General features: G+C 41.0%; 1 protein-coding gene across 1 annotated transcript; it reads right to left on the bottom strand.

Annotated features, from left to right (window-relative positions):
* Positions 1 to 622: 622 nt before the first annotated feature.
* Positions 623 to 26,472, bottom strand: iqsec3a (IQ motif and Sec7 domain ArfGEF 3a; the record flags this gene model as incomplete). The annotated part of the gene is made up of 12 exons (XM_080851751.1): positions 26,398 to 26,472; positions 20,776 to 22,019; positions 18,978 to 19,139; positions 11,786 to 11,908; positions 10,738 to 10,904; positions 9,184 to 9,323; positions 8,963 to 9,088; positions 6,012 to 6,111; positions 3,817 to 3,978; positions 2,973 to 3,068; positions 2,224 to 2,297; positions 623 to 1,099 (listed from the first exon to the last, which is right to left on the bottom strand). Exons 2-12 carry the CDS (start codon positions 22,011 to 22,013, stop codon positions 623 to 625), a joined length of 2,865 nt encoding a protein of 954 aa, XP_080707877.1. The 5' UTR covers positions 22,014 to 22,019; positions 26,398 to 26,472.
* Between the last annotated feature and the right edge of the window lie 1,119 nt (positions 26,473 to 27,591).

The raw sequence follows: 27,591 nt of genomic DNA, 5'->3' as shown, positions 1-27,591 counted from the left end.
ATCTAAAACTTTCCAGACTCCTATAGATGGTCTGACAACAAATTCAGTCATTTTGTTTGGAGCTCCAACAAACCACCACCACCCCATTCTGCTCATACAAACACATAATCAAAACCTAGCATGACCCTCAATTCAAAGGTTAGTCAGCCATTGTCAACCACATGTCAGAAAGGAAACAATTCAGTGCATCTGACAGAACAAAGGACCTGATGATCACCAATACAGGGCTAATATTCGGACCAGGATTCTATACATCTGGGTCTTGCCAAAGTTCAGTATTTCTATACAGGAGTGCTGTGATTAACCTGCTGCTATATTTCCTTGTCTTTTCATGGTGGAATTCAGCCATTCATTCTAGACTGATATCTCTATAATATTTGATAATGGACTAGAACTATTAGACAAAATCTTCTAAACTACTTAATATTGAAAAATACACAAAAATCAAGCTTTCATTTCATCAACTATTTTAACTTCATATATTGTCTGCAAATGTTAAGCAAATACTTTCTTTAATACTTTTGTCATTTTTTTTCTTGCTTTAAATTTCAATAAATATAGGTCATGTTGACGTTCTGTATATGTACATAGATTCATTTGGTGGTGGGGTGTTGGGAGGGCATCACATAAGGTCCCGTGAGCCACTGGGTATTCTATGCAGGTTAGGGTGTGGATCAAGGGACATATATGGATAGGAGTGACAGTAAGGGGGTGGTGGGGGTGGGGAGGGAGGCTGGGAGCTGTTCTTTCCCTCTGAGGTGCTTCCTCTCCTGATAGGTGAGCACAGTGGTGCTGACACCGTACCCTGGATGAGCTGCTGATGTGTGGGACTACGACTGCGACAGGCCTCCATGCACACTTGGCCACTCTTGTCCAGGACGATCACCTTCACAATCTGTTGGCGATGGATGAGGGGGTTTGGCTGCAGCTCAGCCAGGGCGACAGGAGGATTGAGGTGGACAGGTGAAGTGGATGCTGACAGATGTTGAGACAGGTATTGCAGATGGCACAGCTCCCCCAGCTGGTTAAGTAGGGCACTGCTCTCTGGGCTCCATGGGGTGTTGAATTGGTACGTCTGAAGCCTGTTGTGAATTGACACCTAGTTTAGAAAACAGTCAGAGATAGCATCAAATGTTATAAGACTGTCCTCCTCTATAGCCACCACGCCCTCTGGGGAACACGGATCAAAAGCAGACATGCACTGGGTTGGGGGTGGGGTTAGAGCGGACCAGAAGGGGTGAGAGGATGTGAAGGAAATTATTGACACTTCTTGCCTCTGCTTTCATTAAAGCCCAGCGAGTAAACAATTCTACTTGGCACTGATAGTTATTCGATTGATTCAAATGTCCTACCCGGGAATTATTATTATTATTATTAATAATAAGAGGCAGGTGTTTGTTGATGGCCTGATTATTACTGGAAGTTCTACTGTATTCAAGTTTTCATATTGTTATTCGTCCCAATTGTTTAGGAATGTGTTTTAGACAACAATTTAAGAATAAAAAATATCAACAACAAAAAACTAAACTGAACATGGTATGTGGTGCTTTCTAGTGCTTTCTAGTGGACCAAAAGTTAACCCCAAATTGATACAATTGTCTTGCTTAATGTGAGAATTTTGTCAGGAGGCACCAATGCATCTATGTATACAACGTCTTTGATTCTGTACATCTGTGTACCATTCCATATATAAATAAATAAATGCACTATGTCTTCTTGATCATCAGTAAATTATGTTTCAAAAAGTAAATTTTGCTCCCATAAACATTTTTACAGACCTTATGGGTTCATGTATCTAATATGTAAGGGATAATGTATAGTCCGTTGGTATGCACCCTGTGCTGTGTTAGTTGCATGTGTTGCCAAATGGGCACACTGAATTGTGTCTGAAATGTGTGTGAAAAGTGCCTGCCCTTTGAGGCAAGAGTATGGGTTTTCTTGCTGAGGAAACTGGTTATAGTATGTTAGCAATTGGGAAAAACTGTGGATTGCTTGGACCATTAGGACTGAGGTCCTGAGGGAAACCACCCTCTACCGTTTCTTTTCACTTCTGTGCATGAAGGCACTGACTGCATACTGTTGGGGAAGTTTGTGAGTCTGTCAAAAAATTAACCAATGTATAGGGGATTTCTTATGCTTAACATTAGACACTTCTAGATATTACAAGATGGCTTATACTGGTTTGCCTATACATATGCACAAGTTGGTGGTGACCTGACTTACCTGGCTGTGATCAGAGTAATGGACACTTACCTCTACAGCACTAGTTCCACTCTTCTCATCAAAATCCCGCTTTCCTTGGAGTCAGACACACATATAAGAGCTGCAATCAAACACTAAGAAGCTCTATGACTGAATTATACTCATTACGAAATAATAACCATATTTGCAAATATATTAACTTGTGTATGAATAACTCATAACTACATCTCCACTGCATCTTAAGAATATTGTGAATAGTATGAAGTTGCTTTATGGTCAGTGTAACATTCAACAGTTTGTGCCAAACTCAGAAACAATACCTCAAGGGAAGCTCTGTCTGTCTCTCATGTCAAACTGCCTGTCTCTCATGTCAAACTGTCTGTCTCTCTTGTCAAACTGTCTGTCTCTCAGGTCAAACTGCCTGTCTCTTGTCTCATGTCAAACTGTCTGTCTCTCATGTCAAACTGTCTGTCTCTCATGTCACACTGTCTGTCTCTCATGTTAAACTGTCTGTCACTCATATTAAACTGTCTGTCTTTCAGGTCAAACTGTCTGTCTGTCAGGTCAAACTGTCTGACTTTCATGTTTAACTGTCTGTCTTTCAGGTCAAACTGTCTGTCTGTCATGTCAAACTGTCTGTCTCTCATGTTAAACTGTCTGTCTTTCAGGTAAACCTGTCTGTCTCTCATGTCAAACTGTCTGTCTCTCATGTTAAACTGTCTGTCTTTCAGGTCAAACTGTCTCTCTCATGCCAAACTCAGAAACCATACCTAAAGGGAAGCTCTGTCTGTCTCTCTGGTCGAACTGGCTGCTGCTGCTGCACTTGGCCGGGTGCAGCTTCGTCCCCTGCTGCTTCTCCAGTTCCCCTACAGGGAGAAAGGATGTCAAGAGTTAGATTTCAGAACATTCATCACTCTGCCCTTCAGACAAACATTGGCAGGGTGCAAACATTCAAACTCTTTCAGTCCTTCTGATTTGAATGAATGTGAATGGTGAATTGTAACATACAATAACGGCATTTGATGAATAATAATTGGAACTCATGTAAACCCCCTACTGTCTGACCATGATCAAATAAATCAAATGTTACCCCACTAAATGTATACTAATGCATTTTCTATACAATTCTGGGATGTATACTTTGATTAATGTATCAAACTAATCAGCAAAGTAAAATGTGTCTCAACAGGATTTGAAGTCCAAAAATTAGCACACCTAAAATCATTTTGCAAGGAAAACAATTACGTGTTTAGTCTTCATTAATTAACGAGAGCACAAACCACATAAATAGTTAACCAGTGCATTAGCTGGTTTTTCTTCATGCAAATAGAACTTTAGTTTCAGGTGTTGCGTAGCTACCCATTACTTGCTTACTTCAAGTTACAATGACTTTCTTTTACGTTTAATGACCGACTACTTGCAGAATGATAAGAAGGTTGTGAATTAGAAGCACAAAACCCTTTGCCAATGACAGCGGCCATTACTTTTTCGCAGCGGTCATTATACAGGAATAACAGACCTGCCATTGTGGGGTGGAGCATTCAAATCAACAGAACTTTTTGGAACATTCTGAAGAGCTGTGAAATAGCAACTAAACACACACATATCACTTACATTCAATTCGTATCTGCTCCATCTCAGACACCTCTAGAATAGACTCCTTTAGGTCCTCCAGGAATTTGAGCAGTTCCTCTGCACTCTGTGCACAGAAACTCAGGATCTGTTTCTTGTCCAGGCCAGAGAATGGAGACAAGATTGTAATGCCATGGGAGTAATCTGATGAGGGAGAGAGAAAGAGAGAAGGATATTTTGGTGTTTTTTTGTTTCTATTTAATATTGATGACAGATGTCAGCAAACTGTCTATAATAATCATGATAGCATAACACTTCCTTGTCACAAGTGTACATTAAGGTCATACTGTATATTGAGGCGTTTGGCAATGCACATAAAAAAGAAAAAAAGACCTGACAGAAGGCATATAGATGTAACAGATTGACACCATCTGTCAGAAGGCATATAGATGTAACAGATTTGTTAGGGGTTAAAGGTCTGTGTGCCGCCTACCTTGTGCTTTCAAATTACGGCCCTTGGGAACACAAAAGGTTCAAGCTATCTATTTAGAATAAGGTGATGCCATTGCGTCGTACATTACGCCTTCTGTGGCCCGTTACATCTACATGCCTTCTGACAGCCCATTACATCTATATGCCTTCTGTCAGATGGTGTCATTTTGGGGCCCTAGGCAAAATATAGACATGGGGCCCTCATTTCTGAAACACGTACACAAAACAAATAACCATCCCAATACTCTTAGAATCGCAATAAACCCATAGTGCACTGCCACTCAACTCTCCACAGTAAAATCAGTTTCAGATTTCTCCAGCCTTTGCCAAAATTACATGTTTATTACTCAGATCAAACGAGAGAGAGAGAGAGAGAGAGAGACAGAGAGAGAGAGAGAGAGAGAGAGTGAGAGATATTAGAATTTCCATTCTCTGCCAGAGATACAAAATGGATATTAGTCTATGAAAACCACCATTTACATTTACACAGGACCAACGAAAAGATTTTGTGTGTGGACAGGAATAACAGTGGCTGTGTGTGTGAGTGAGAGACAGGCAAAGCAGTGGTTCAGTGTGAGTGAGTGAGTGAGTGAGTGACAGGAGAGAGAGAGAGACAGAGGGGGGGGGGGGGGGGTGTTTAGGTGTGCAAGTGGTTAAGTTCTCCATCTTCAAATGTCCATTTTCCCTGTTGCCTTCACCATTTCATGTGAGTATGAGTGGCAAAACAGTGTGTGTGTGTGTGTGTGTGTGTGTGTGTGTGTGTGTGTGTTGTGTGTGTGTGTGTGTCTGTGTGTGAGTGAGAGAGAGAGTATGTGAGTGAGTGACTGCTGATACATTTTTCCAGTCGTTCGTGCCGTCAGTGCAGAACCGCTGCTTATTGCAATCGCCAAACAGCCGACAACAGAAACAAACAGCGCGGTCTTTCGTCTTACTGTACACAAGCCAGGACCTCTGGATTTTTTCGCCATTTTTCATGTTCAAATAGTAGTGCGTGCTTGTAAAGCGTCTGCCCTGTTTGTTCACATTTCTTTCGTTTAGCACAACCACTATCATAATCCCGCTTCATTTTCACCGAGTCGCATACAGATCCCTTTGCTTTGGTTTGAAGTAACGTTATTTCGCGCTGCGCGCGTTACTACGTCATCATATTCTGGACTAGTCCAATGCACAATGGAGGGGGGCATGTGTGCTGGAAAATTATTATTTAGGCATTAGTTCGGCGTTATGTTGATATTTTTGTTATTTTTTTCTACTAGAAATGTGTTTTTTTATTTTACTTTACGTAAGTAATGGCTGGGGGGGTCAGATTTGGGGGCCCCTAATAAAGACAGATTTGGTTGGGGCCCTAGGCACTTGCCTAGGTTTGCCTAATGGAAGATCCGCCACTGGTTACATCTATATGCTTCTCTCCTGCTATGTGCTCATGTGTACCGAATTGTAATACAGGAGAAATCACAGTAAAGCTGTTCTCATTTACATATTTTTTTGTTTCTGTTGTCAGACAATGGAACGAGAATAAAAAAGTGACCGAAACCCAGTTAACCAGCAGTCACTTCCTGGCCATTTCCAAGATACTGCTCTACACTGCTAAAGTTCTTATTTTAGAATTGCGACGTCATTTGACAAAATCACCATACACATCATTTAAAGACTATGACTGTGCTGTGATGTCAGCTATTTTAACATGTGAAATGATGATGAGAGTGAAAGTTCCTAAAGTTTTGCATAATTCTCCAGGTTCTTACTCTCATTTTCAAACAGGTGGAACTGCATGCCCAGCAGTCCCATGGCTTTGCAGAAGGAGTAGGCTGCAGTACTCTTCTTCTTTGGACACAGCTTCAGGATCTGGCAGGTGAGATAAGCACATGCACAACAACAAGACTGTAGTATCAATACAGCATCACATAGATCTGTACATAAGAGCCTCTCCCTGCAAGATTAAGGCATGTTGTGATACATGACTACTTCAGTTTACAAACTTTTCAGTGGTAGACAAAAACTTACTTACTAGTATATTTGTCTGCCTCTAACTGTTTATGCCCCCTCCGTTAAAGGGTACATGAACAGCACAATTTGGGTGCAATGATGCAGAAGGCACTGGGAAAAGGGGACATTTCTCATTTGAAGGCTCTATAGCTTATTATAAAGAAGGAAGCACAAAAACTTCCTGACACCAAACACTCTTAGGGGGTGAACAATGTAAAAAAATATTTTTTAAAATAATTTATATTAAATCATTCTTACATTATCAGTGTCATGTTTTTATGGTATGCAGACAAATCTTTCAGATGAGTTTGTACTATTTTTGCCTATTCAGTGTATTCTCCAAGGTTTTCGAGTACATAAGGATAAAGTGTAGGAATTGGGAGTCAATGAACTGCTTCTCACCTTAAAAAAGAAATTCACTCATACAATACTAGTTATTGCAGGTCTATGTGATCAGTCATAAAATCAATATATCGGGTAGACTACAAAATCCAGACAAAATGACCGTTTAATAATAACTATGTAAGGGATAATGTATAGAACTCAGGTCATTATCGGGAAAATAAGTCCGACAGTGCGAACAGCACCCTGACGCGAAGCGGAAGGGTGTTGCTTCACCCTTAAGGGGCTTATTTTCCCGATAATGACCGGTGTTCTATACGTTATCCTGCTTATCAAGACTAAAGACATTCCTCTTTAGTGCATCCTATAGCCAAAAGTAATTGCGTCGACCGTGACGGAATAGACTGTGATGGAATAGACTGAAGCGCAAGCGCACAACGCAAACCAGGAGCCAACTCAATTACTCGTGAGCCAACTCAGGCAAAGAAAGGTGTGCTGAGAGCTTCTTTGATGAGAGTTTGGTTTGGGTTGATTGATTCATCATTTCCTGTTTGTTAGAAGCGCTGCAACCTGCCGATTTCTTTCATGCAATACCCCCCTTATCAACAAAACTGGGCTACAGACAGCGTATGTTGTACCGTGAAGAAAGGCCTTTACGGTTCCCGGGTACAGCATACGGCGCATGTTGCGACTGTCACCAGCCTGTGTACCCTGCAACCCTAACATAGCTTACGACTAAAATCCCAATATGTACTAAACCAAACAAAATGCTAAATGCCAGCATAACTAAACATATCTAAACACATGCAATACCCCCCTTATCAACAATACTGGGCTACAGACAGCGTATGTTGAACCGTGAAGGAGGGCCTTTACGGATCCCGGGTACAGCATACAGCGCGTGTTGCAACTGTCACCAGCTAATTGGGCACTGCTGTGTACCCTGCAACCCTAAAGCTTACGACTGATATCCCCATATGTACACTACCAAACTAAATGATAAATGCCAGCATTACTAAACATATCTTCTCCCTTTCTCTTACTCTCTCGCTCTCTCTCTCTCTCCTTTCATATCATATTGCTTATGCCTATAATAACACTGATAAAATAGCCATATAGCCTACTGTTATATCTACTACCCAAATGCATCTCCCTATCTGTTTCTGAAATTGATGTTTACTAACATAAATGTTCTCTCTCCCTTATAGCATGTTCCAATCGCTGATGGAAGTGGAAACATTGCTCCTCACCCCCACCACTCCTCATCTACGCACATGGACAGCTGAACTCTACCCACTCATTTTCTTCCTTTTCTTTCCCTTTTCTTTCCCTACTAATCTAGACTATCTCCGCCATGGGACGCTGCTGTAGTCTCTCCACCTGGTCTACCTGGAGAAACCCTCGGCCAATTGCACCCACCGCCACTGCATTGCCGTACACTTACTCTACCCCATACCCTATTCTAGCATTTATATACAATATACATTATTGCCACCACTGAAATGTTTCTCTGTCCCTACATCCCTTACCCCTGTAACAGTAACCCTATGAGTACAGTAAACTGGTCTTGCCTGTATCATGTATTTACCACCGGATGTCTGTATACATACTATGTCGAGCGACCAAAAGCTGGCTGTGTACAACCCCTGTTGTTTCCCTTCCCCTTCTGCCACACAACCCTCCCCCTTCACCCCGTCCCACCTTCCTTTCTCCACCCGGCCGACCTCAAGCAGATGGGTCCTCCCTTATGTGCCCTGGTTGCTTAAGGTTTCTTCCTGCCTATCAGGGAGTTTTTTCTTGCCACTGTTGCCATTGTGCATGCACTAAGGGGGTTTAGGCTCTGAGCTCTGTTAAGCGCCTAGAGGCAATTGTATTGTAATGGCGCTATATAAATCAAATTGAATTTAATTGAATTGAATTATACGGCTACTTGCCAAAACTTCAAAAATAACTTAACACAGTGTGTCTTTTTACAATGTATTTGTTACAATACGTAGTGTTCAAAAGCAGAGAAATAGTTTGCGAAAGACGTTGCACTTCAGAGACGTTGAACATGCTTTAGAACACAGCTGCTAAACCGTCCGCTGAAACTCCATTGATAAGTTACCGGACTACTTGCGGAGTGCTATGAAAGACGTGAATCAGAGGCAAAAAGGCCACTTTCCGTGACAGCGGTCATTATTGCATAGCAACGGTCCGTTATCGGTTAATAACGGACCGCAGAACGTTGGGAAGCCCCATTCAAGTGAATGAAGCATTCTACAGCATTAAGAAGAGCCGTGTAATAAATAATAATAACGATCCATTACATTGCTGGATAAGAAATATGGCCATACTCTTCAGAATGGAGAAAAAAGCGATGTCTCACCACGATGAGGTCATTGAAAAGAAAGACCTCCCTCTGATGAGCAGCCTGTTTTTGAGCCTTGGTTACATCAGCTACTTCAAAGAGGCGGCTGCAGCACACAAGGCGTCTATGGGGAACTGCAAGCACCTGAAGTGAGACAGAGACACATTTTACAGATTGTGTTTATTATACGCCTTCCTTATGCAATTTAACTCTTACTACTTGGGTCATACAGTACTCACTGTCTTCATTCCAACGATGCTTTGCTCCACCTTGGAAACATAGGTGACATGGTCCTCATTGGAGCGAAGTTCCCTCTGTTGAATACGCTCATAAATGCCTACAACCATGTCCCGAGGTATATCGGCCCCGTCATCCACTCCTGAAGAAGTAAATGAAAGAGGCTTGTAAGTCATGTGAAGGACAGATAAACACACCTGCTATTCCTGTTGGCTGCCTAGGCACACTACTTCTTTGGTTCCCATGGAAACGAAAGAGCCTTCTGCTATAGAGCCCCCTTCCTGTCTCCATCAGAGAAGTGGACACGCTTTCCATCTTTAATTCTAGACTAAAAACATTTATCTGTAGGTAGGAATAATGCATGAAGATCAAGACCATTGCAACATACTTCCATAAACCATGCCAGGCAAACTCTCCTTCTACCTCTTCCTCTCTCTATGTATCATATTGTGCTATGTCCTTGATACTGATGAGGTGGCCATATTACTTGTCATTCTCTCTGGTGGTTGCCAAAGGTAACCAGGGTTTGCATCCCAGTTTCTTCCTTTACCCTAATCAGGGTCTGTAATCCTATGGCTTTGTCGAGGCTCTCTCACCTCCAATCCCTTCCCTTCCCCTAACCTAGGTTTGTATCCAATTCCTACCCTTACGGCTCAACATTTTATCCACCATTAATTTTGTATGTATCATGTACAGTGTACATCAATTCTACATTAACATTGACTGCTCATTAATCATGTGATGCTAATGGAAGAACTGAATATGGGCTCATTGATTAATATTGACATGACTTATTGTTCATTAATATTGACATGTATTTCCCATAAGTCTTATTGTTCATTAATATTGACATGTATTTCCCATACGTCTAATTGTTCATTAAAATTGATATGTACTTCTTACGTCTAATTGTTCATTAATATTGACATGTACTTCTTATACGTCTAATTGTTCAATAATATTGACATGTACTTCTTATATGTCTAATTGTTCATTAATATTGACATGTACTTCTTCTTAAACGTCTAATTGTTCATTAATATTGACATGTATTTCCCATAAGTCTTATTGTTCATTAATATTGACATGTATTTCCCATACGTCTAATTGTTCATTAATATTGACATGTACTTCTTATACGTCTAATTGTTCATTAATATTGACATGTACTTCTTATACGTCTAATTGTTCAATAATATTGACATGTACTTCTTATATGTCTAATTGTTCATTAATATTGACATGTACTTCTTCTTAAACGTCTAATTGTTCATTAATATTGCCGTCCACAGACAGAGAGCTAGCATCTTTTAGATGTGTGATTAAATATCAATCTATGTTGATGGAGACACTAATGGTCACCTTGATGTCTTTCAATCATATCAATGTGTGCATGTTACAAAGTAGCCTTGCGGAATTGGACAAACACAGAGATTCACTGCCCCCAATATGATTAGACTGTGGCGTATGACATTATTTAGCTCACTATACGACAGCTTGCATATAGTACCTTTAAAACCAAGTTGTTTCCATTCTCTATTGGTTTCCCATCTTACCTCTTAAGTTCCGGATGAAGTCCTCCAGCATCATCTTGCGGTCAGGTTTTATGTTCGGGCTGTACATATCTGTGTTGAGAAGAATGATGGCAAAGGCCAAGATGAAGATGGTGTCTGGATTGTGGAACTGCTGCACCACATCTGGGTTACACATACAGTAACGCTGGCTGAAAAGAAAGAGAATGAGACAGGCATCAATATATGTTCAAAAACAAAGTAAAAGTCAACATAGTACTAACCCTATAGTGCTTGAAGGGTAGACGTTAAACTTGCTGAAAAGAGATAGGGTACAATCAGTTTTACAAATTTCACATCTTTATAAAATGCCATTAAATATACTAAAAAGTATAGCTTTTAGTTGAAACACAGAACGTAGTGACTACAGTGTGATTAATTTACCCAAGCTAACACAACAAATGCGTTTTTACCACAAACTCAGTTGAAAGAATAATTCATAATCAAATCTTTGTTTGATAATTCCCAAGCAATCAGTTTTCTAAAATGATTTGAGCTTAATTAACTTTATTATGATCATTAGGTCATAATCTGATGGTTTACTACTTTCTAAGTTTCTGAGCCGTCTTAGATTCTTAGTAAGCTTTGTAACTTTCAAAGACTAGCGACTACCAGTCAAGCAAGTGGGAACATAGCAGCAGTAGATTTCAGACAGCTAAGTGCAGACCTGAAGCCATTTTGTTTGCCTTTTCAAAGAGGGAAGACCCCAACCATCAACTGCAGTCGCCCATATCCCATGGGATGGCTGGCTCGGTCCCTCACATATGGCATCAGACTTAGATACATCTAAAGTATATAAGCCCTGTGAGATGTTTGTGAAATTGCTTCACTTACAACCATGTGCTGTGAGCTAGCCCAATTGCAATTGTTACTGAATAAATAAACTGATCTACAACACCGGAGTCCTGAGCTAACTTGAGTGAATTTTCACCTAACAGTTATGGTATGCAAAAAGTATATCACACCTTGCTTTGGAAGACAGGAACCTTTTCTTCAGTATTTTCAGCTAAATTACATCTCAGTCATTTCTTACCTGAAGGCCTCTATCAGTCGCTCCACCTTCTGTGCCTCCCCTTGAACTCGAATGTGTGCCTGGAATTTCCTAAGTGCCTCGTCCAACTCCATCCCCGAAAAGTCCATCTCATCGACTACACAACTAAAGAAAAACACATACATAACATACTTAAACTAGCGCATCAACACAAACACATAGGACTTCAAAATACATGCTGTGCACGTGCACACATATGCGGCTACTGTCATTAGCTGTCAGAAATGTCTGCAAAGTAAGTGATAGTGTCACGGGACTTCAGAGTTCTTTATTGATACAGCCAGGGAAAGGGGGATGGAAAACAGTCAGGGAAGACTCACAGGAATAACGCTCAATAACGGTAAAACTCAAAATGCTACAAACAAACCAAAAATAAAGATACTTACATGCCAAACGCTGGAAATAACTTGAACTTTGAATGTTTAAACTTTATCGGCAGTGCTGTAGTGGTAAAATTATAGGTGGGTAAACTATGAATTTTGTGATCGTACAGACCTCGACGCCATGCAACCCGATGCGGAGTAACGCAACACAAAGCGCTGGCACTCTGTAATGCTGTCCTGGCTATATTGCATTATGTTATCAGTTAAAGTCCTATACAATCAATGACATCGACATGGAAGATTATATAGCTAAGCTAAAACATTTCACTTAGCTAGCTTAACTGGCTTGCACATAATCTGTCTGCAATTTCTCAATAAATTAGCCTTATCTGCAGCGATATGCGTGAAGATAATTACTCCAGCATTTTCAATTGCTGAAAGAATTTACGTTTTATTAGGCCTATTTAGATGGAACCGGGAAGGCTGGCTTGTTACCTGCATCATCGTATTTGAAAGCACGTTATTAATAGCGTTTGTCCCTGTCTTAATGCGATGTTGTGCGAACCAAAACAACGTTTAAAAACGTGAATTAATCTTCTTCAGACTTACTTTGAACTTGAGGCTTTTTGCGGGCATCTGTGGGAGTGGGAGCACTTCAAAAATCGCCTGATATCCATGGTTAATTACCGGTAATCTTTTCCTAACAGGTAGGTAGGCAGACTAATACAGAACTTGTATGTGTTTACATCCTTCCCGGATACTGATTGGTGTCGCCGCTGCAGCCACAAGGCACTGATTGGAGGGTCACAGACCATAATACAGGAGTAGAAAATGATTCAGACTACAGTGTTTATATGTTCAACCATGAAACGTAGTATTAGGTGTTTTAAAATGACACAAGTTTATTTCAGATTATTCCAACTGAAGAATACAAGGCGCAGAAAACTTTGAGCTGCGTAAACGCCTCTTAGAGGTGGATAAACGCTATTTATAGGTGCGTAAACGCTATTTCCAAAATTCCAGAGGTGAGTAAACTGCGTTTACGTGCGTTTACCCTCCACTACAGCCCTGTTTATCGGGTAGATTACAGCAATGAATTTAGAAACTCTACTAGATTATAGCAAAGAACTTAGAAACTCTACAAACGTTGGGAAACTAGGCACAGGGGTGCAGAACAGAACACACAGGCAAACTCTGGAAAAAACGCGCAGGGGCGGGGAACAGAATAGCTGCAGCATAAAAACGAACGGGAACAGGGATCCTGGGGGAGAACCAGAACTCAAGCGTGGAGTGTTGGGACAGGAACAGTAATCCAATAGACGGAGAGCTCAGGAATGAGCAGATGTCGGGAGCCAATTGTCTTGGGTTGTTTATTTCCCAGGATATAGCAACAACTCAAGAAAGAACCTCCAACTAGTACAGAATGCTGCTGCTCGCACACTTACTAGAACTAAAAAAGTTGAACATCTCACTTGTACTTCCCTGCACTGGCTCTACATCAAAAGTAGATTTGTTGGGGGAAATGTGGCGTAAGCAGTAGCCCCGACCATATATGGGCTCGAATGCCCACAGGGACACAGGTTCGAATCCGACCCGCTGTCATTTTCCGTTCCCACTCCCCACCTTTTCACTACATCTCATGTCCTGTCCAAACCTTCACTGTCCTATCTCATTAAAGGCAAAAAGCCCAAAAACAAATCTTTAAAAAGAAGGTACTCCTTTTAACAATCAAATCTCTCAAAGGCTTAGCTACAAATTACCTCAAGAAATGAATTGTCCCCTACTGCCCAACAATAACATCATAACACCCTGAATGCAGGTCTCCTTGTAATTACGAAGAAAATCAAAAAGCACAATTGGAGGCAGAGTCGTCTGCTATCGAGCCCCGCTTATGTGGAATAATCTTTTAATCAAGACTAAAGACGTTCCTCTTCAGAGCTCATATTGGGCTTTATCAAAAACCTACTCACAACTACCTACTCAATTGCTACAAATGTTGTCTAAACTTCCAGAAATTTGACCATTCACAGTTTAGATCAAGCTGCACAAATAATTTGCTGACTTTGAAAGCTGAAAAATGTTTGCCTCATTTGACGACTAGGGTCGCAGTGCAATAAGCAAAGAAAAAAATACTTGAGTTGAAGCCGTCCTTAGGTCAAAACATGAAGGGTTCATGTCAAAGGCCACAATTTGTTTCTAATATTCACCAAAATTGACACAGATTATCGTCAGACCAAGGGCCTGATTTACTGACAGGATTGCGCCCATTTCTGGCGTAAAATAGCGGTCGTAAACATAAAACGGTATTTACTAAGGGGGCGCATTTGAGTAGAGTCGCAAATTAACGCTTTGAGGGTGTGTACCTGCCAACAGGTGGGATGGCACGGAGACGTGGGTGGTAACGTAGGCGTGAAGCGCACTTTAATGGGAGGAGTGCGCCCAATGATGTATTGCGTGGTATTTAATAAACTGCCTGGCGAGCGCAGGTCTCCGATTTGTGCGCTAATTCTCCGCCTCATAAAAGCACGTCTTAACCAGGAAGCGCATTTCCACTGAGTCTGAAAACGTTGATATGGCAGCAGCAAGGCGAAGACATAGACAGCGCACAGAAATATTTTTTTCAACTCGTATAACACTATTTCAGTTAAGCGATCCACAAATCATTAGACGGTACAGGTTAACCAGCCACGCAATACTTCAATTACTGGACCAGATCAGAGAGACATCCAACCCTCCACCCAGCGATCACATTCCATTCCATCAGTTGGTAAACTCTGGACAACATTGCAAATATTGGCATCGGATCATTTCAAACAGTTATAGCATCAGCAGTTGGTAGCCTATATCTCAGCCTTCACTGTAAATATTGGCCTCCGGATAATTTCAACCAGTTTGTGGAAAAGTGAATTCCCCTTTCCACCGTCAACATTAACATTGACTTACAGTGCCACTTTAAAGTATGTGAACCCCTTGACCACTTAGGAGTTTTCTGTTGTTTTACCATGATTTTTCATTTTTTTCATCACCAATTTTCCTTAGAAGGAATGTCAGGTTTATGTTTATCATTTGAATGTACTTTTTTTTAGAGGGAATTGTTTGAGTAGCCAAAAGACTACATGAAACATGGAATTAGTCCATTTCAAAAGTAAGTGAACCCCCAGCTGAATTGGTAAAGTCAAGCAGGTAACAGATTCAGTGAAACTTATTTGGGTGCTTAATTAGTCAATTAAGCAAACCGATCATCTGAGACATCCTTAGGGAAAGGTTTGGGCAACACAGATTAAAAGAGAGAGGAAACCAACCAAACTACTGTAGTGCCAAGGTGTACCCACACAGATCAACAATGCCGAAAGGAAACGAGATATCCGAGAACATCAGGAAGAAGGTTCTGACAGCCCATCAGTCTTGGGAAAGCAATAAGACCATCTCCAAAAGATTCCAGCTCCATCCATCCATCCAAGACAAATAATTTTGAAATGGAGGGCATTCAACATGACCGCATCTCTGCCTAGAAGTGGACGCCCATCAAGACCATCACCAAGAAGCACCAGAAGAAGAATAAATCAGGTAAAAGTCAACCCACACATCACCTCTAAAGAGTTTCAGACTTCTCTGGCAGCATCTGGGGTAAATGTAAATGGGTCTACAATCAGACGAAAATTGAATAGACATGACATTCATGATCGGGTTGCTAGAAGGAAGCCTCTGCTCTGGAGAAAGAAGAAAACTGCCCGTTTCAACTTTGCCCGAGAGCACTTAAACCAAAGGCCTTCTGGAAGTCCCTTCTTTAAACAGATGAGTCCGAGATAGAATTATTTTGTCACGATCAAAACCAACAATTTTCGTCTGATTGTAGACCCATGTACATTTACCCCAGATGCTGCCAGAGAGGTCTGAAAATCTTTAGAGGTGATGTGTGGGTTGACTTTTACCTGATTTATTCTTCTTCTGGTGCTTCTTGGTGATGGTCTTGATGGGCGTCCACTTCTAGGCAGAGATGCGGTCATGTTGAATGCCCTCCATTTCAAAATTATTTGTCTTGGATGGATGGATGGAGCTGGAATCTTTTGAAAATCATGGTAAAACAACAGAAACAACAGAAAACTCCTAAAGTGTAAAAATGGTCAATATGTGTTGTTTTTTCCTTAATACTGTGGGAGAATCACCCAACACAAAACAAGAGTGAATACCAACAGAAGAATATTGCAGGGGATTTTGGCAAAAAAATGTGGGCCGCTACCCACACAGTTAGCTGTGTTGCTCATTCCACGAATGCACGATCCTTACAAGTTGTACCTGGTTGTAAAGGTGACTAATCAGGCTTTCCAACGATATACAATACAATACCAATTGGTATTATTAAAGGGGAGGGATAATCGACTGAAGAAATGTTTCCGAACTTTTTTTGAGGAGTTTATATTGTAGTGAACCCATGTCCCTTGTAGAAATTATTAATCTCGCCATGTACACATCTATATTGTTATAATAGACAGTTTATGCATTAATGCCACCAATAGCATATTCTTTATAATCGCGTTCTTTTAAACATCTCGCTGTAGGTGATGGCGGGCAGAACAACAATATAGCAGCGCACACATTGAATCAGGTTCAGTGATTGAGCGAACGTGAACCAATATATATACAGCCGCGGAAAAAATTAAGAGACCACTTCAAAATTATCAGTTTCTCTGGTTTTACTATTTATTGGTATGTGTTAAAGTAAAATGTACATTTTAGTTTTATTCTATAACCTACTGGCAACATTCCTACCAAATTTCAAATAAAAATATTGTCATTTAGATCATTTATTTGCAGAAAAATGACAATTGGTCAAAATAGCAAAAAAGATGCAGTGTCTTCAGATCTCGAATAATGCAAAGAAAACAAGCTCATATTCATTTTTAAACTACACAATACTAATGCTTACACTTAGGAAGAGTTCAGAAATCAATATTTGGTGGAATAACCTTGATTTAAAATCACAACTTTCATGTGTCTTGGCATGCTCTCCACCAGTCTTTCACATTGCCGTTGGGTGACTTTATGCTACTCCTGGCGCAAGAATTCAAGCAGCTCGGCTTCTTTTCATGGCTTGTGACCATCCATCTTCCTCTTGATCACATTTCAGAGGTTTTTTATGGGATTCAGGTCTCAAAATTGGGCTGGCCATGACAGGGTCCTGATCTGGTGGTACTCCATCCACACCTTTACTGGCCTGGCTGTGTGGCATGGAGCATTGCCCTGCTGGAAAAAACATTTCTCAGAGTTGGGGAACATTGTCAGAGCTAAAGGAAGCAAGTTTTTCTTCCGGGACAACGTTGTACTTTGCCTGGCTGAGGTTTGTAAAAGACCATAAGGATTGAAAAAAGCGGACTGGAGGGTCTTCTAGTTCGTCTTCTCTGATGAGTCCAATTTTCAGCTTTGCCCAACACATGGTCGTCTGATGGTTAGACGGAGACCTGGAGAGGCCTACAAGCCAGAGAGTCTTGCACCTACTGTGAAATCGGACTCATCAGAGAAGACGAACTTAGAAGAACCTCCAGTCCGCTTTTTCAATCCTTATGGTCTTTTACAAACCTCAGCCAGGCAAAGTACAATGTTGTCCCGGAAGAAAAACTTGCTTGCTTTTGCTCTGACAATGTTCCCCAACTCTGAGAAGTGTTTTTTCCAGCAGGGCAATGCTCCATGCCACACAGCCAGGCCAGTAAAGGTGTGGATGGAGTACCACCAGATCAGGACCCTGTCATGGCCAGCCCAATTTCGAGACCTGAATCCCATAAAAAACCTCTGAAATGTGATCAAGAGGAAGATGGATGGTCACAACCCATGAAAAGAAGCCGAGCTGCTTGAATTCTTGCGCCAGGAGTAGCATAAAGTCACCCAACGGCAATGTGAAAGACTTTTGGAGAGCATGCCAAGACACATGAAAGTTGTGATTTTAAATCAAGGTTATTCCACCAAATATTGATTTCTGAACTCTTCCTAAGTGTAAGCATTAGTATTGTGTAGTTTAAAAATGAATATGAGCTTGTTTTCTTTGCATTATTCGAGATCTGAAGACACTGCATCTTTTTTGCTATTTTGACCAATTGTCATTTTTCTGCAAATAAATGATCTAAATGACAATATTTTTATTTGAAATTTGGTAGGAATGTTGCCAGTAGGTTATAGAATAAAACTAAAATGTACATTTTACTTTAACACATACCAATAAATAGTAAAACCAGAGAAACTGATAATTTTGAAGTGGTCTCTTAATTTTTTCCGCGGCTGTATATCTCCACCTCGCTGAACCTTCATTTTCTCTTCCTAAATAAGTACCATGGAAAATGCGCAAAAACACCGTGCGTTAATGTGCGACAGCAGTTTAAGCAGCGGTCGCAGTGTAAGTAAATCAGGCCCTATAGGGCAGAGTAAACACAGATTGCCCAGCGTGATCTGGTTTGATAAATACCAAGTAAAATGCGCAAAAACACTGTGCGTTAATGTGCGAGCGCAGATTAAGCAGCGGTCACATGTTAGTAAATCAGGCCCCAAGTCTCACAAAAGTTATATGTGGCAGGCATTTTATGCAGGCATTTGTCCTTCACTGCTAATCAAAAGTGAGTCAAGTGAGTTTTCATGGCACTCCCCTTTCAATTTTGGTTTACCTTGATATTCCCTGCTATTTGCTTTCATTATACCTAAATAGTGAGCAGCTTGGGAGAAAAGCCCCATATAACATGACTCAATATGAATGAAAACTTTGAAAGAGTTTGACATTTCACAATTACCCAAACCTTTATCACACCTTGCATATTGTGGCAATTGACCAAAGTTGTCCTAGTAGAGGAATACAAATTTTCACTCACTCAAGCACATCCCGGTTGAAGGGCTTCTTGCTGCTGCCTAGAAACTCTCCAATCATCTGCCGGCTCAGGCCTTTCCTCTGGAGAAGGAAGTGGGCCACACCAATGGGTGTGTCTGGAATGAACCCCCGGGAGATGAGGAACTGAAGGCCTTTGTCTGGGTTTCTGCATCACGAGAACAGAGACAAACTATATATAAATTTAAACTATATTCTATTGACAAAATGCAAAAACAAAAATCACCATAAAATAAACCAATGAACAGAACAGAAGAAATAGTTCAGACAAGACAATAAAGCTTGAAAACATTTATGGCCAGTCACTGACAAAAAAGGTAGGCGTTACACTTAACTTAAACCCAGTACTCACAAACCATTATAAACACATTCATAAAGGGTATAAATAATGAATAATGCTTGACACAAGTATGTGTATGCACAGTATTGACTGCACTCATAGAGCATTACCATGTTATAGTATAAGCCCTTACAGCTTGAAGTATCAGAATGTATAATAAAGCTTCTTTTACCACTTGAAAATGGCACTGATGACATCTTTGCCTTATGTCGAATGCTGTTTATTTACCAAATACTCTTCATGAAGTCATATGTGACGCCATACAAGGTTTTGTAATAATGTGTAGGGCTAAGCAGTTTTTCCCTGAAAAACAAAAGCCCACTGCTCCAAAAAGTTGGAGTTACTACTTTACAGGCCCATATATATTGCTCAATTGAACAGAAAGCATATAAATCATTTTACATCTATTAGTACTAGCCTTCTGTTCTTTCTTTTAGCAACCCTTCATAATTAACTTATGCACACAGAAAATTGTACATTGATTCACAAAAATATCTACCTTAACACTTAATTTAACACTAGTGAGATCTGACCACATCAATTGATTAAGTCACAAAATGTAATAAACTCTTTTAAAATTAGATAAGATAAGAGAGATAAATAGCTAGAAGCTAGGAATGGGCATAAGTAACGTTACTTGATTTGGATGTCAGTATTCGTTCAACGTATACATGCATTCGTAATTTAAAGTCAACAGACGAAGGAGAAGAAGAAAAATAATAACAAGAGATCTATTTTCACCAGAAAACTAGTATGATTATGTCGGCGCATGAGAGGACCATTCTTTTTTTTTACTCTATGCCAGCTATGTGGATCTGTGAAATGAATAGAAATATTCAATGAATCAAAATATTGTGTTAAAGGTCACACAAAGCTTATTTGTTGTTTTACATGTAGAAGGCCATTTTTGTGCTGGCAGGTAGTGCTGACCCTTTCCATTGGCTAGCACCACAAGTACACTTTAGACCTGTGGGAAACACTATATAAACCTCAACTGATGCTGATGGAAACCCTAAAAGAAAGCCTACATATCTTCCAATCATAAAAATGTTTTCATGCTAAATGTAGCCTTTAGACTTGACCACCTTAGCCAAACGTTTAGTTTATTTCAGTAAAGAGAGAGGAGGTAGGGGTCCATAAATGTAGTAGTATCCTGTACCCCAATCTGCCGGTCTCACATATACTACCTTATATGTGTAAGTTAAAATATAAACATTGTGCTTGGATTGCCTATAGGAACTGATACCCACAATTTGGCACAGTCACCAAAACTTGTCTCTTCACACCTGGAACAAGCAGGAATTTATCCTTTGCAAAATATACTCACATATTAAAAAGTTTGAACCCAGTGATAAAATATACTCACATGTTGAAGAGGTTGAGGCCAGTAATACAATATACTCACATATTGAAGAGGTTGAGGCCAAGTATAAAATATACTCACATATTGAAGAGGTTGAGGCCGATGCGGTAGAGACGCTTCCGCATGATGTCGGTGGAAAGGGTAGGGGACTTGCAGCTGACGGGGTTCTCACAGTGATAGCGCGGTAGACTGAGGATCATAGTCTGAAGGGCTTCTTTGGAGGAAGCCTCAGAGGCAGAGCGGGCGGAGGTTGATGTGCTGCTGCTGCTTATTTGTTCTGAGCTGTCTTCTGTCGCCTCTAATTCACTGTGCTTGGACTCCAGCGCCTCTAGTACTGGAGGTGTGCTTATACCAGCCCTTACTGCCTGTGGAGGTGCTGCAGAAGCAGCCGCTTCTGTGCTTGTTCTTGTAAGTTCTTCCTCAGAAACCTCTGCTTTCTCTAGGGCTAGAGGTACTGGAAGAGGTGGATCCTCCAATGGTGGCTGTTCTTCCTCCACAATCTCTTCCACACTGGTTGGGGGTGCCGGAAATTCATCGTCCAGGCCCTCCCCAAACTCTATCTCCGTAGGAGCTGGTTCCTCGGGTGGTGCTACGGGCGGCTGCTCTGCTGCCACAGTGTTCTCTTTCGGCAGGGGTTGGCAATCTCTTGGATCTTCCCCTGCATCTCCCAGCTGGACGAAGTTTCCCAGCGACACAGACGTAGAAGACTCCATCACAGAGGATGACACGTGGAAGTTCTGGCTATCAATCTGCACTGTCACATCCCGAAAAGCCATCATCAACTTGCTGGTGTTGCGGGATATGTTCTCATGGTTCTCCACCTGCGTTGTTATGTGGCTTTGGAGGCCCGCAGGGTTCAACATGTCGTCCTCTTCTCCAAGACCCTGTAGTGTCCTTGCTGAGCTGAAACTCTCACTGCTGAATTGATATGTGCTACCATCCTGTAAAGAACATATAGTTTTCAGGCTCCAATTACTAAGCGCATCATCAATGGACTTGGCCAGTGACTGCACTTGTTCATTAAAAGAATCCTCTAAGTCTGTAAGAGTGCCCCCAACAGTGGCTGGTAGGGATGGGGAGCGCGCCAAGGGGATACCTGCCAACCCACATCCCTCCGCCAGTGCCCGCTCAGCTGAGAAGCCCTCTGTGTTCTGCACGCGCACCTTGCGCAGCGAGATGCGGCGTGGCAGGCGGCTCTCCAGCAGGGAGTTGCGGATCTTCTCAAAGTTCTTGCTGAGCTGGTACTGGCGGAAGGCTGTCTGGATCTTGCAGGCGGCGCGGCGGGAGATGAGGTGGCCTCCATATTTGTGCTCTAGCATTTCGATCTGTTGGAGAGAAGAATGAAAAGCAGAAACTGGTTTAACATCCAAACAGACAAGCTAAACTTATAAAATAGATAAAAATGACTTCAATTTAGTATGCACCAACAAACACAAGAGGACAAAAGACACTGAAATCCACCTCATAAACAAAGTATGTTTCGTCTAAAGCACTACCACATCAATGCACAACCTACAGTGTTCTATTGCACTAAACATAAGTAAAGAAAACAGCAGAGAAAGTTCCAACATATTTGTCAATATTAGATTTAATATAGCAAATAGCTGTAATTAAACAGCAAATAGGTTGATCAGCTTTATTTATGTTTAGACATTGTGATGACGGCTCAACAGTTATTGAAAAAAAATGTGTTTTTTTTGCATAGCCCTGGCTCTATAAATGGGAAATGAGTCATAAACTCCAGCCCGTCAACACGTTGCTTCTGGAGTATGGAAGGAAGGGTTGTAACTTGATTGGCTTTTGGGCTCAAATATCAACAGCCTTTCACCAAACTGCAGACCGTACCTTTTACATATACATTTATGTACAGTGTATTTCTTTAGTGTCAGGTACCATACTTGGGATTTTTATTTTAATAATAAATGGGTCTTCCCTGCACCATACAGAAAAACACCAGGATACAAGAAACTCCAGAATCTTCATAATGTTCCAGAGACTGTTGCCCCTTTTAAAGAACTGATTATTTCTCATACACTCTATTTCTTATAGGCTAATAGACCTATATCGAATACATACTAGTCAAAAGTGGGGCAAATGTAAATCTGCAAATACTCAAGCTTTTAAAAGCTAGCAACTATCCAGATGCAGCAACCATTCACTAAAAAGCAACCAACTGATACAAAATGCAGCCGCACATATTGCACACAAACTAGGACTAAAAAATAATGTCAGTGGGATTTTTTTTACATAACATTCCTGCTTCATCTTCTGTGAGTTGGTCACACACAATTTCGTCTGCTGTAATCATGCCTTGGAAAGCCAACTTAAAGTGTTATTGAGTTGTTGTATTTTGAAGTTGGCACATTTGTAGAGACCTAAACTCTGTTAATTTTCATTTCACCCTTCACCCACTCACGTAAGGCTGCAGAATGTCCTGACTCAATGCAGAATTCATAGTTCTATGACTGCATGCTGTCCTGGTCCCGAGTCAGCTAAATCTGAATTCATCAGTAAACTGTTATGGACTGTTAGTCTGTTACTTCTACAGTCAGTAGTTTACCTTTCTCTACTTCTGATCTCTGCTGTAGAATCCCTTCAGTGCCTGTAGTTGATTATCGTGGTGGTGGGCTGTTTTTGTACATTTACAAAAGGAGAAGTAATCGACTACAGGCACTGTATGGTTTGCTACGTCAGAGTCCGGAAGAGATCAATAGAACACTGGCGATACAAACAGTCATTTTCTAGTTTCTTTATTGAGGTAAACATTGAGGTAAACATAGACAGGTGTATCTCTGTAGGAATCCTACCCATGCTGTCAGACACTTGGAATAACATTTAGGAGCCTCTCAATGAGAAAAACAAACAGTTTACTTTGACTTACAGCATTCCAGTGTATAGCCGTTTTGCGGTTGCTGGTTTTGGCGTTCTAGCTTAAGACTGGACCTATTTTGACCGTGTCCCTAGTAACACTTTTGACCCAAAAAGATCTAAAAGGCCCAGGTTAAAAAATCCTTTAAATGAGTTTTCCTTTAAATGAGATTATATAAGTGTCTCCTTGTGTGTTCTTCAGAAAACGTATTTCAATTTAATTGGCCACTGATGACCATCGATACAAACAAGTTAACAGGTTGCCATAAATAATAATATTAACATATTTTAAAGTCATCTCCTTTCTGCAGCACTGGCGTCACCCCACCACCTGATTACCTGAAAGCTCTCTCTGTCCAAAGTGGATTCAATAATTTGGTAATTTGAATGTATTCATACACAAGAATAACCAATTATTTGTATGGAGGTGTTGGATTATGATGAATGATACAAATTATAGAATTTGATATGTATGAAAAAATGGCACATTGAAAAGCAAAACTTTACAGATGCTGAGATTGAAGGTCAAAATCAAATCCTTGTAATCTCTAAAATTGTGCTCTCTCTAAAGTGCCACTGTGTTACAAATCAGGCGAACATGCAAGATCAGCCATTCTAGTCTGTCCAGGGAGATACCAGGACAAAGGAAACCTATTGTGTACGTCTAGTATCATATCTATGTACCTAAGAGCAGCACTTATCTGGTAATTAAGCAGTAATTGGCCCAAAGGCTGGACAGCCATGAGTCATTTTAGATGTCACGGTCATCAGTGATCAGATATTTCAACTCTAAACCTGCCATCATCACAATTTTAATCTCAATTTTTGAGAATTCCCACTGCATATTCATGTCATGTTTTGCCTTAAACATCACGACAAACCCTCTCAAGATCCTGGTGAGACTGACACAGAGACAATTTTAGTCATACACAGGACAAACTTTTAAATTCCTTTTGCAAGTGGATATGGACCTATGGCCAGATTGCAACATCACATTGAAAAAATACTAAGACTCATCAGGATACTCCATAAACCCCAAGCGATAACTTAACAATACTGAACAACAACACCATCCTCAAACAAATAACTTAACAATACTGATCAACAACACCATCCTCAAAGAGATAACTTAACAATACTGAACAACAACACCATCCCCAAAGAGATAACTTAACAATACTGAACAACAACACCATCCTCAAAGCGCCACCCCTGTGACCCTAGTACATGTCGGCTGTATGCACCTGTGAGGTTCTTCAGTTGCTGCCCAGAGTTAGGCTCATGCACAGTACATGTCTGCTGTATGCACCAGTCAGGTTCTTCAGCTGCTGCTCATGCCCATCTGATGAGCATCTTGTTGGGCTTCTGTGCCAGACATCTTCAGCTACTGTTTGTGCCTCGTGTGGGTTCTACAGAATGCCAAAACCAACAAGGTTCTTCAGCCATACTGAACTCCTTTGATGATGGTTCCAATGCCAAACTCCAGTGCATATTATGGAGTCAGTTTTGTTCAGGTAATATGGATAAGGGCATAAGCCCCCATGTGAATGCCTCAGCCATAATAACTGCTGAGCCCCTTCAGGAGCCTTTGGTAACTTCTTTAAAACTGCTGTAACTGACCAACCTTGAACAACGTTTGCTTGGCAACAACACACCATCACTTCCACTACAGGTTCTGCGTACTTTAGTTTCCTCCTTTCATAGGCTTCATCAATCATATCTTCAAAGGAATTGTTCAATTTGTTCATCCTCAAAGTACAACACCATGTCTGGTCTCATATCTCACTACAAAACACTATGGGACTTATGTTTACTTCTGTTTTCTCATATCAACCATCATATTACCAATCCCATTCACTACCCTATATGCCAGCATTCTTTGCCTGCCCTATCTCCATTTCTGCTCATCTTGCACAAAAAATTGAATTGTTCACTTTGGACCTCATTCTCAAACAGAGTAAAGAAAAAACTCCTAGGACAATCCTGGCATTCTTGGTTTGCGTATCAGGGATTCGTTCCTAGCTAAGAACAGGATTTAAGAAAAGCAGTCGTAGATAGGCCAGAGTGCCCCCATGTTCTTAAGGGCTGAATTTGTGAGAAATCGTTGGTGATTGGATTCACATCAATTCTACAGATATCCTCGGTTTTAAATAATTATAATAATAATTACACAAATATTTGTATCATTAACAGTTACGTTTCACATTTATAGTCATGACTCTACGGGGCAATAAAAGCACTTCACGAACACTGCAAATGGAATAAATAAATAAGCACTAAACTCAATCGCGTGGCTATAGCCATTGTGGAATAGAATGGACAAATCTACAATCTGCAACAGTACCTCAACCTCTGCTCGCTTTCCTCTTTTATGTGATTTTGATCAGTCTACAGTTGCTTTCGTGTTTCCTGTGGATTCTGCGTGCACACGGCTCTGTAGTCCCTTATAAGGACCTGGTTTGTGTATGCACATTCAAGTGTACGAGAATGCGCCTTCAATTTAATAATCAGTGCACAGCTAAGAAAACGTTGGCGGTTTAAGAACACATTTCCACGCATTCATGAATCTGGCCCGGGATCTTTTCTCTTCAGATCCTTAAACTAAAGAAATCTATAATGAAAAGAAATTAGAAAGATTACAAAGCTTCTGATTTAAAATCAATTTGTTGTAATCTTCCACCAACACCAAAATTGGCAATTGAATTGCAACTTCAACCAGTTAAGTTAAAACAGGTTAAAAGGGTCATCAATTCTCAAATGACACACAAGCACACACACACACACACAAAATACTCCAATATGACCAATATGAGTTATTTTGCAGAGCATCCCTACCTGCTTGTTTTTGAGGTCAAGTGAGAGTTCATAGTCAGCCACAGATTGAGCATGGGAGCAGCTGCTGTTTCTTTGCACTCTAATGGGTGACGTGGTGTGGTGCAGACTGGCTCTTCTGCCTGCACCCCAACAGCCTCCTACTGCCTCCTCTTCATCTTCCTGCTGGTGTGGCTGCTGCTCCTGCTCCTGCCCCTGCTCCTGCTCCTGCTCCTGCTCCTGCTCCTGCTCCTGCTCCTGCTCCTGCTCCTGCTCCTGCTCCTGCTCCTGCCCCTGCCCCTGCTCCTGCCCCTGCTCCTGCTCCTGCTCCTTCACCGTTGGCTTGACTTCATCCAGCTTTACCTCCTCCTCCACCTCCTCCTCCTCCTCCTCATTCCCTTCCAGCTCCCGCTCACTCTGCCCCTGTTTGTAATCAATATCAACTCCTTCACAACCCTCTTCTGTTTTTGTAAGTACAATACTGCCCACATCCTGCTGTGTCTCCTCAGAGCCTCCTTCATGCTGGGCAGCGCTGGCCTCGCTCACAGCACCTTCTGGGTGGAGGGCCTCAGCCTCACTGCAGAAAGGAGGAGAAAAGGCAGAGTGTCAGGGCAGTGTCTTGCCTCTGAAGGTGGAGCGGATAGAGGAGGATGGTGCCACCTCTCTGTGAACCAGATTGGACATTGGTGGATGAGGAGGGGAACAACACACTGCTTCTCCTCCAGATGTCCACACGGATTATGTCAAACTCACCCACTCAGGTTGACAACCTTTACGTTTAAATTTCATTCTAACTGCTTAAATATTTCATTAGCTAGGTAACATAATGCAATCACAACAAGCCCTTTTCCATACAAGTGAAAATGGGGTACAGATAGTTTGAACTTCTTTCAATAATACTACCTCTGCATAAATATCAAAAATCTGTACAAATGAAAACAAGTACTGATTATGTGGAACATTCACTCAAATGTTGGTCACTCAAAAAATTGTCTCTTGTTACTAATTAGGAAAGTCAAATAGAATTTGCATAAAAATATACACATTAACCATATGAGATTATGAACATCAATTATTGACAAATTCATCTCTGTCAAGGCAGAACTATATAGTACATTGAACTGCAATTGTTCAGGTTATAGAAAATAATGCAGTTACGAGATTACCCCACACCTATAAATCCATTATCCCGCTTCTACCACAGTTGAAACGCCTGCA

Source organism: Sprattus sprattus (assembly GCF_963457725.1).
Source record: "Sprattus sprattus genome assembly, chromosome: 14".
Taxonomy (NCBI): domain Eukaryota; kingdom Metazoa; phylum Chordata; class Actinopteri; order Clupeiformes; family Clupeidae; genus Sprattus; species Sprattus sprattus.
The sequence above is the reverse complement of the archived record's forward strand: the minus strand, read 5'-3'. Positions and strand labels throughout refer to the sequence as shown.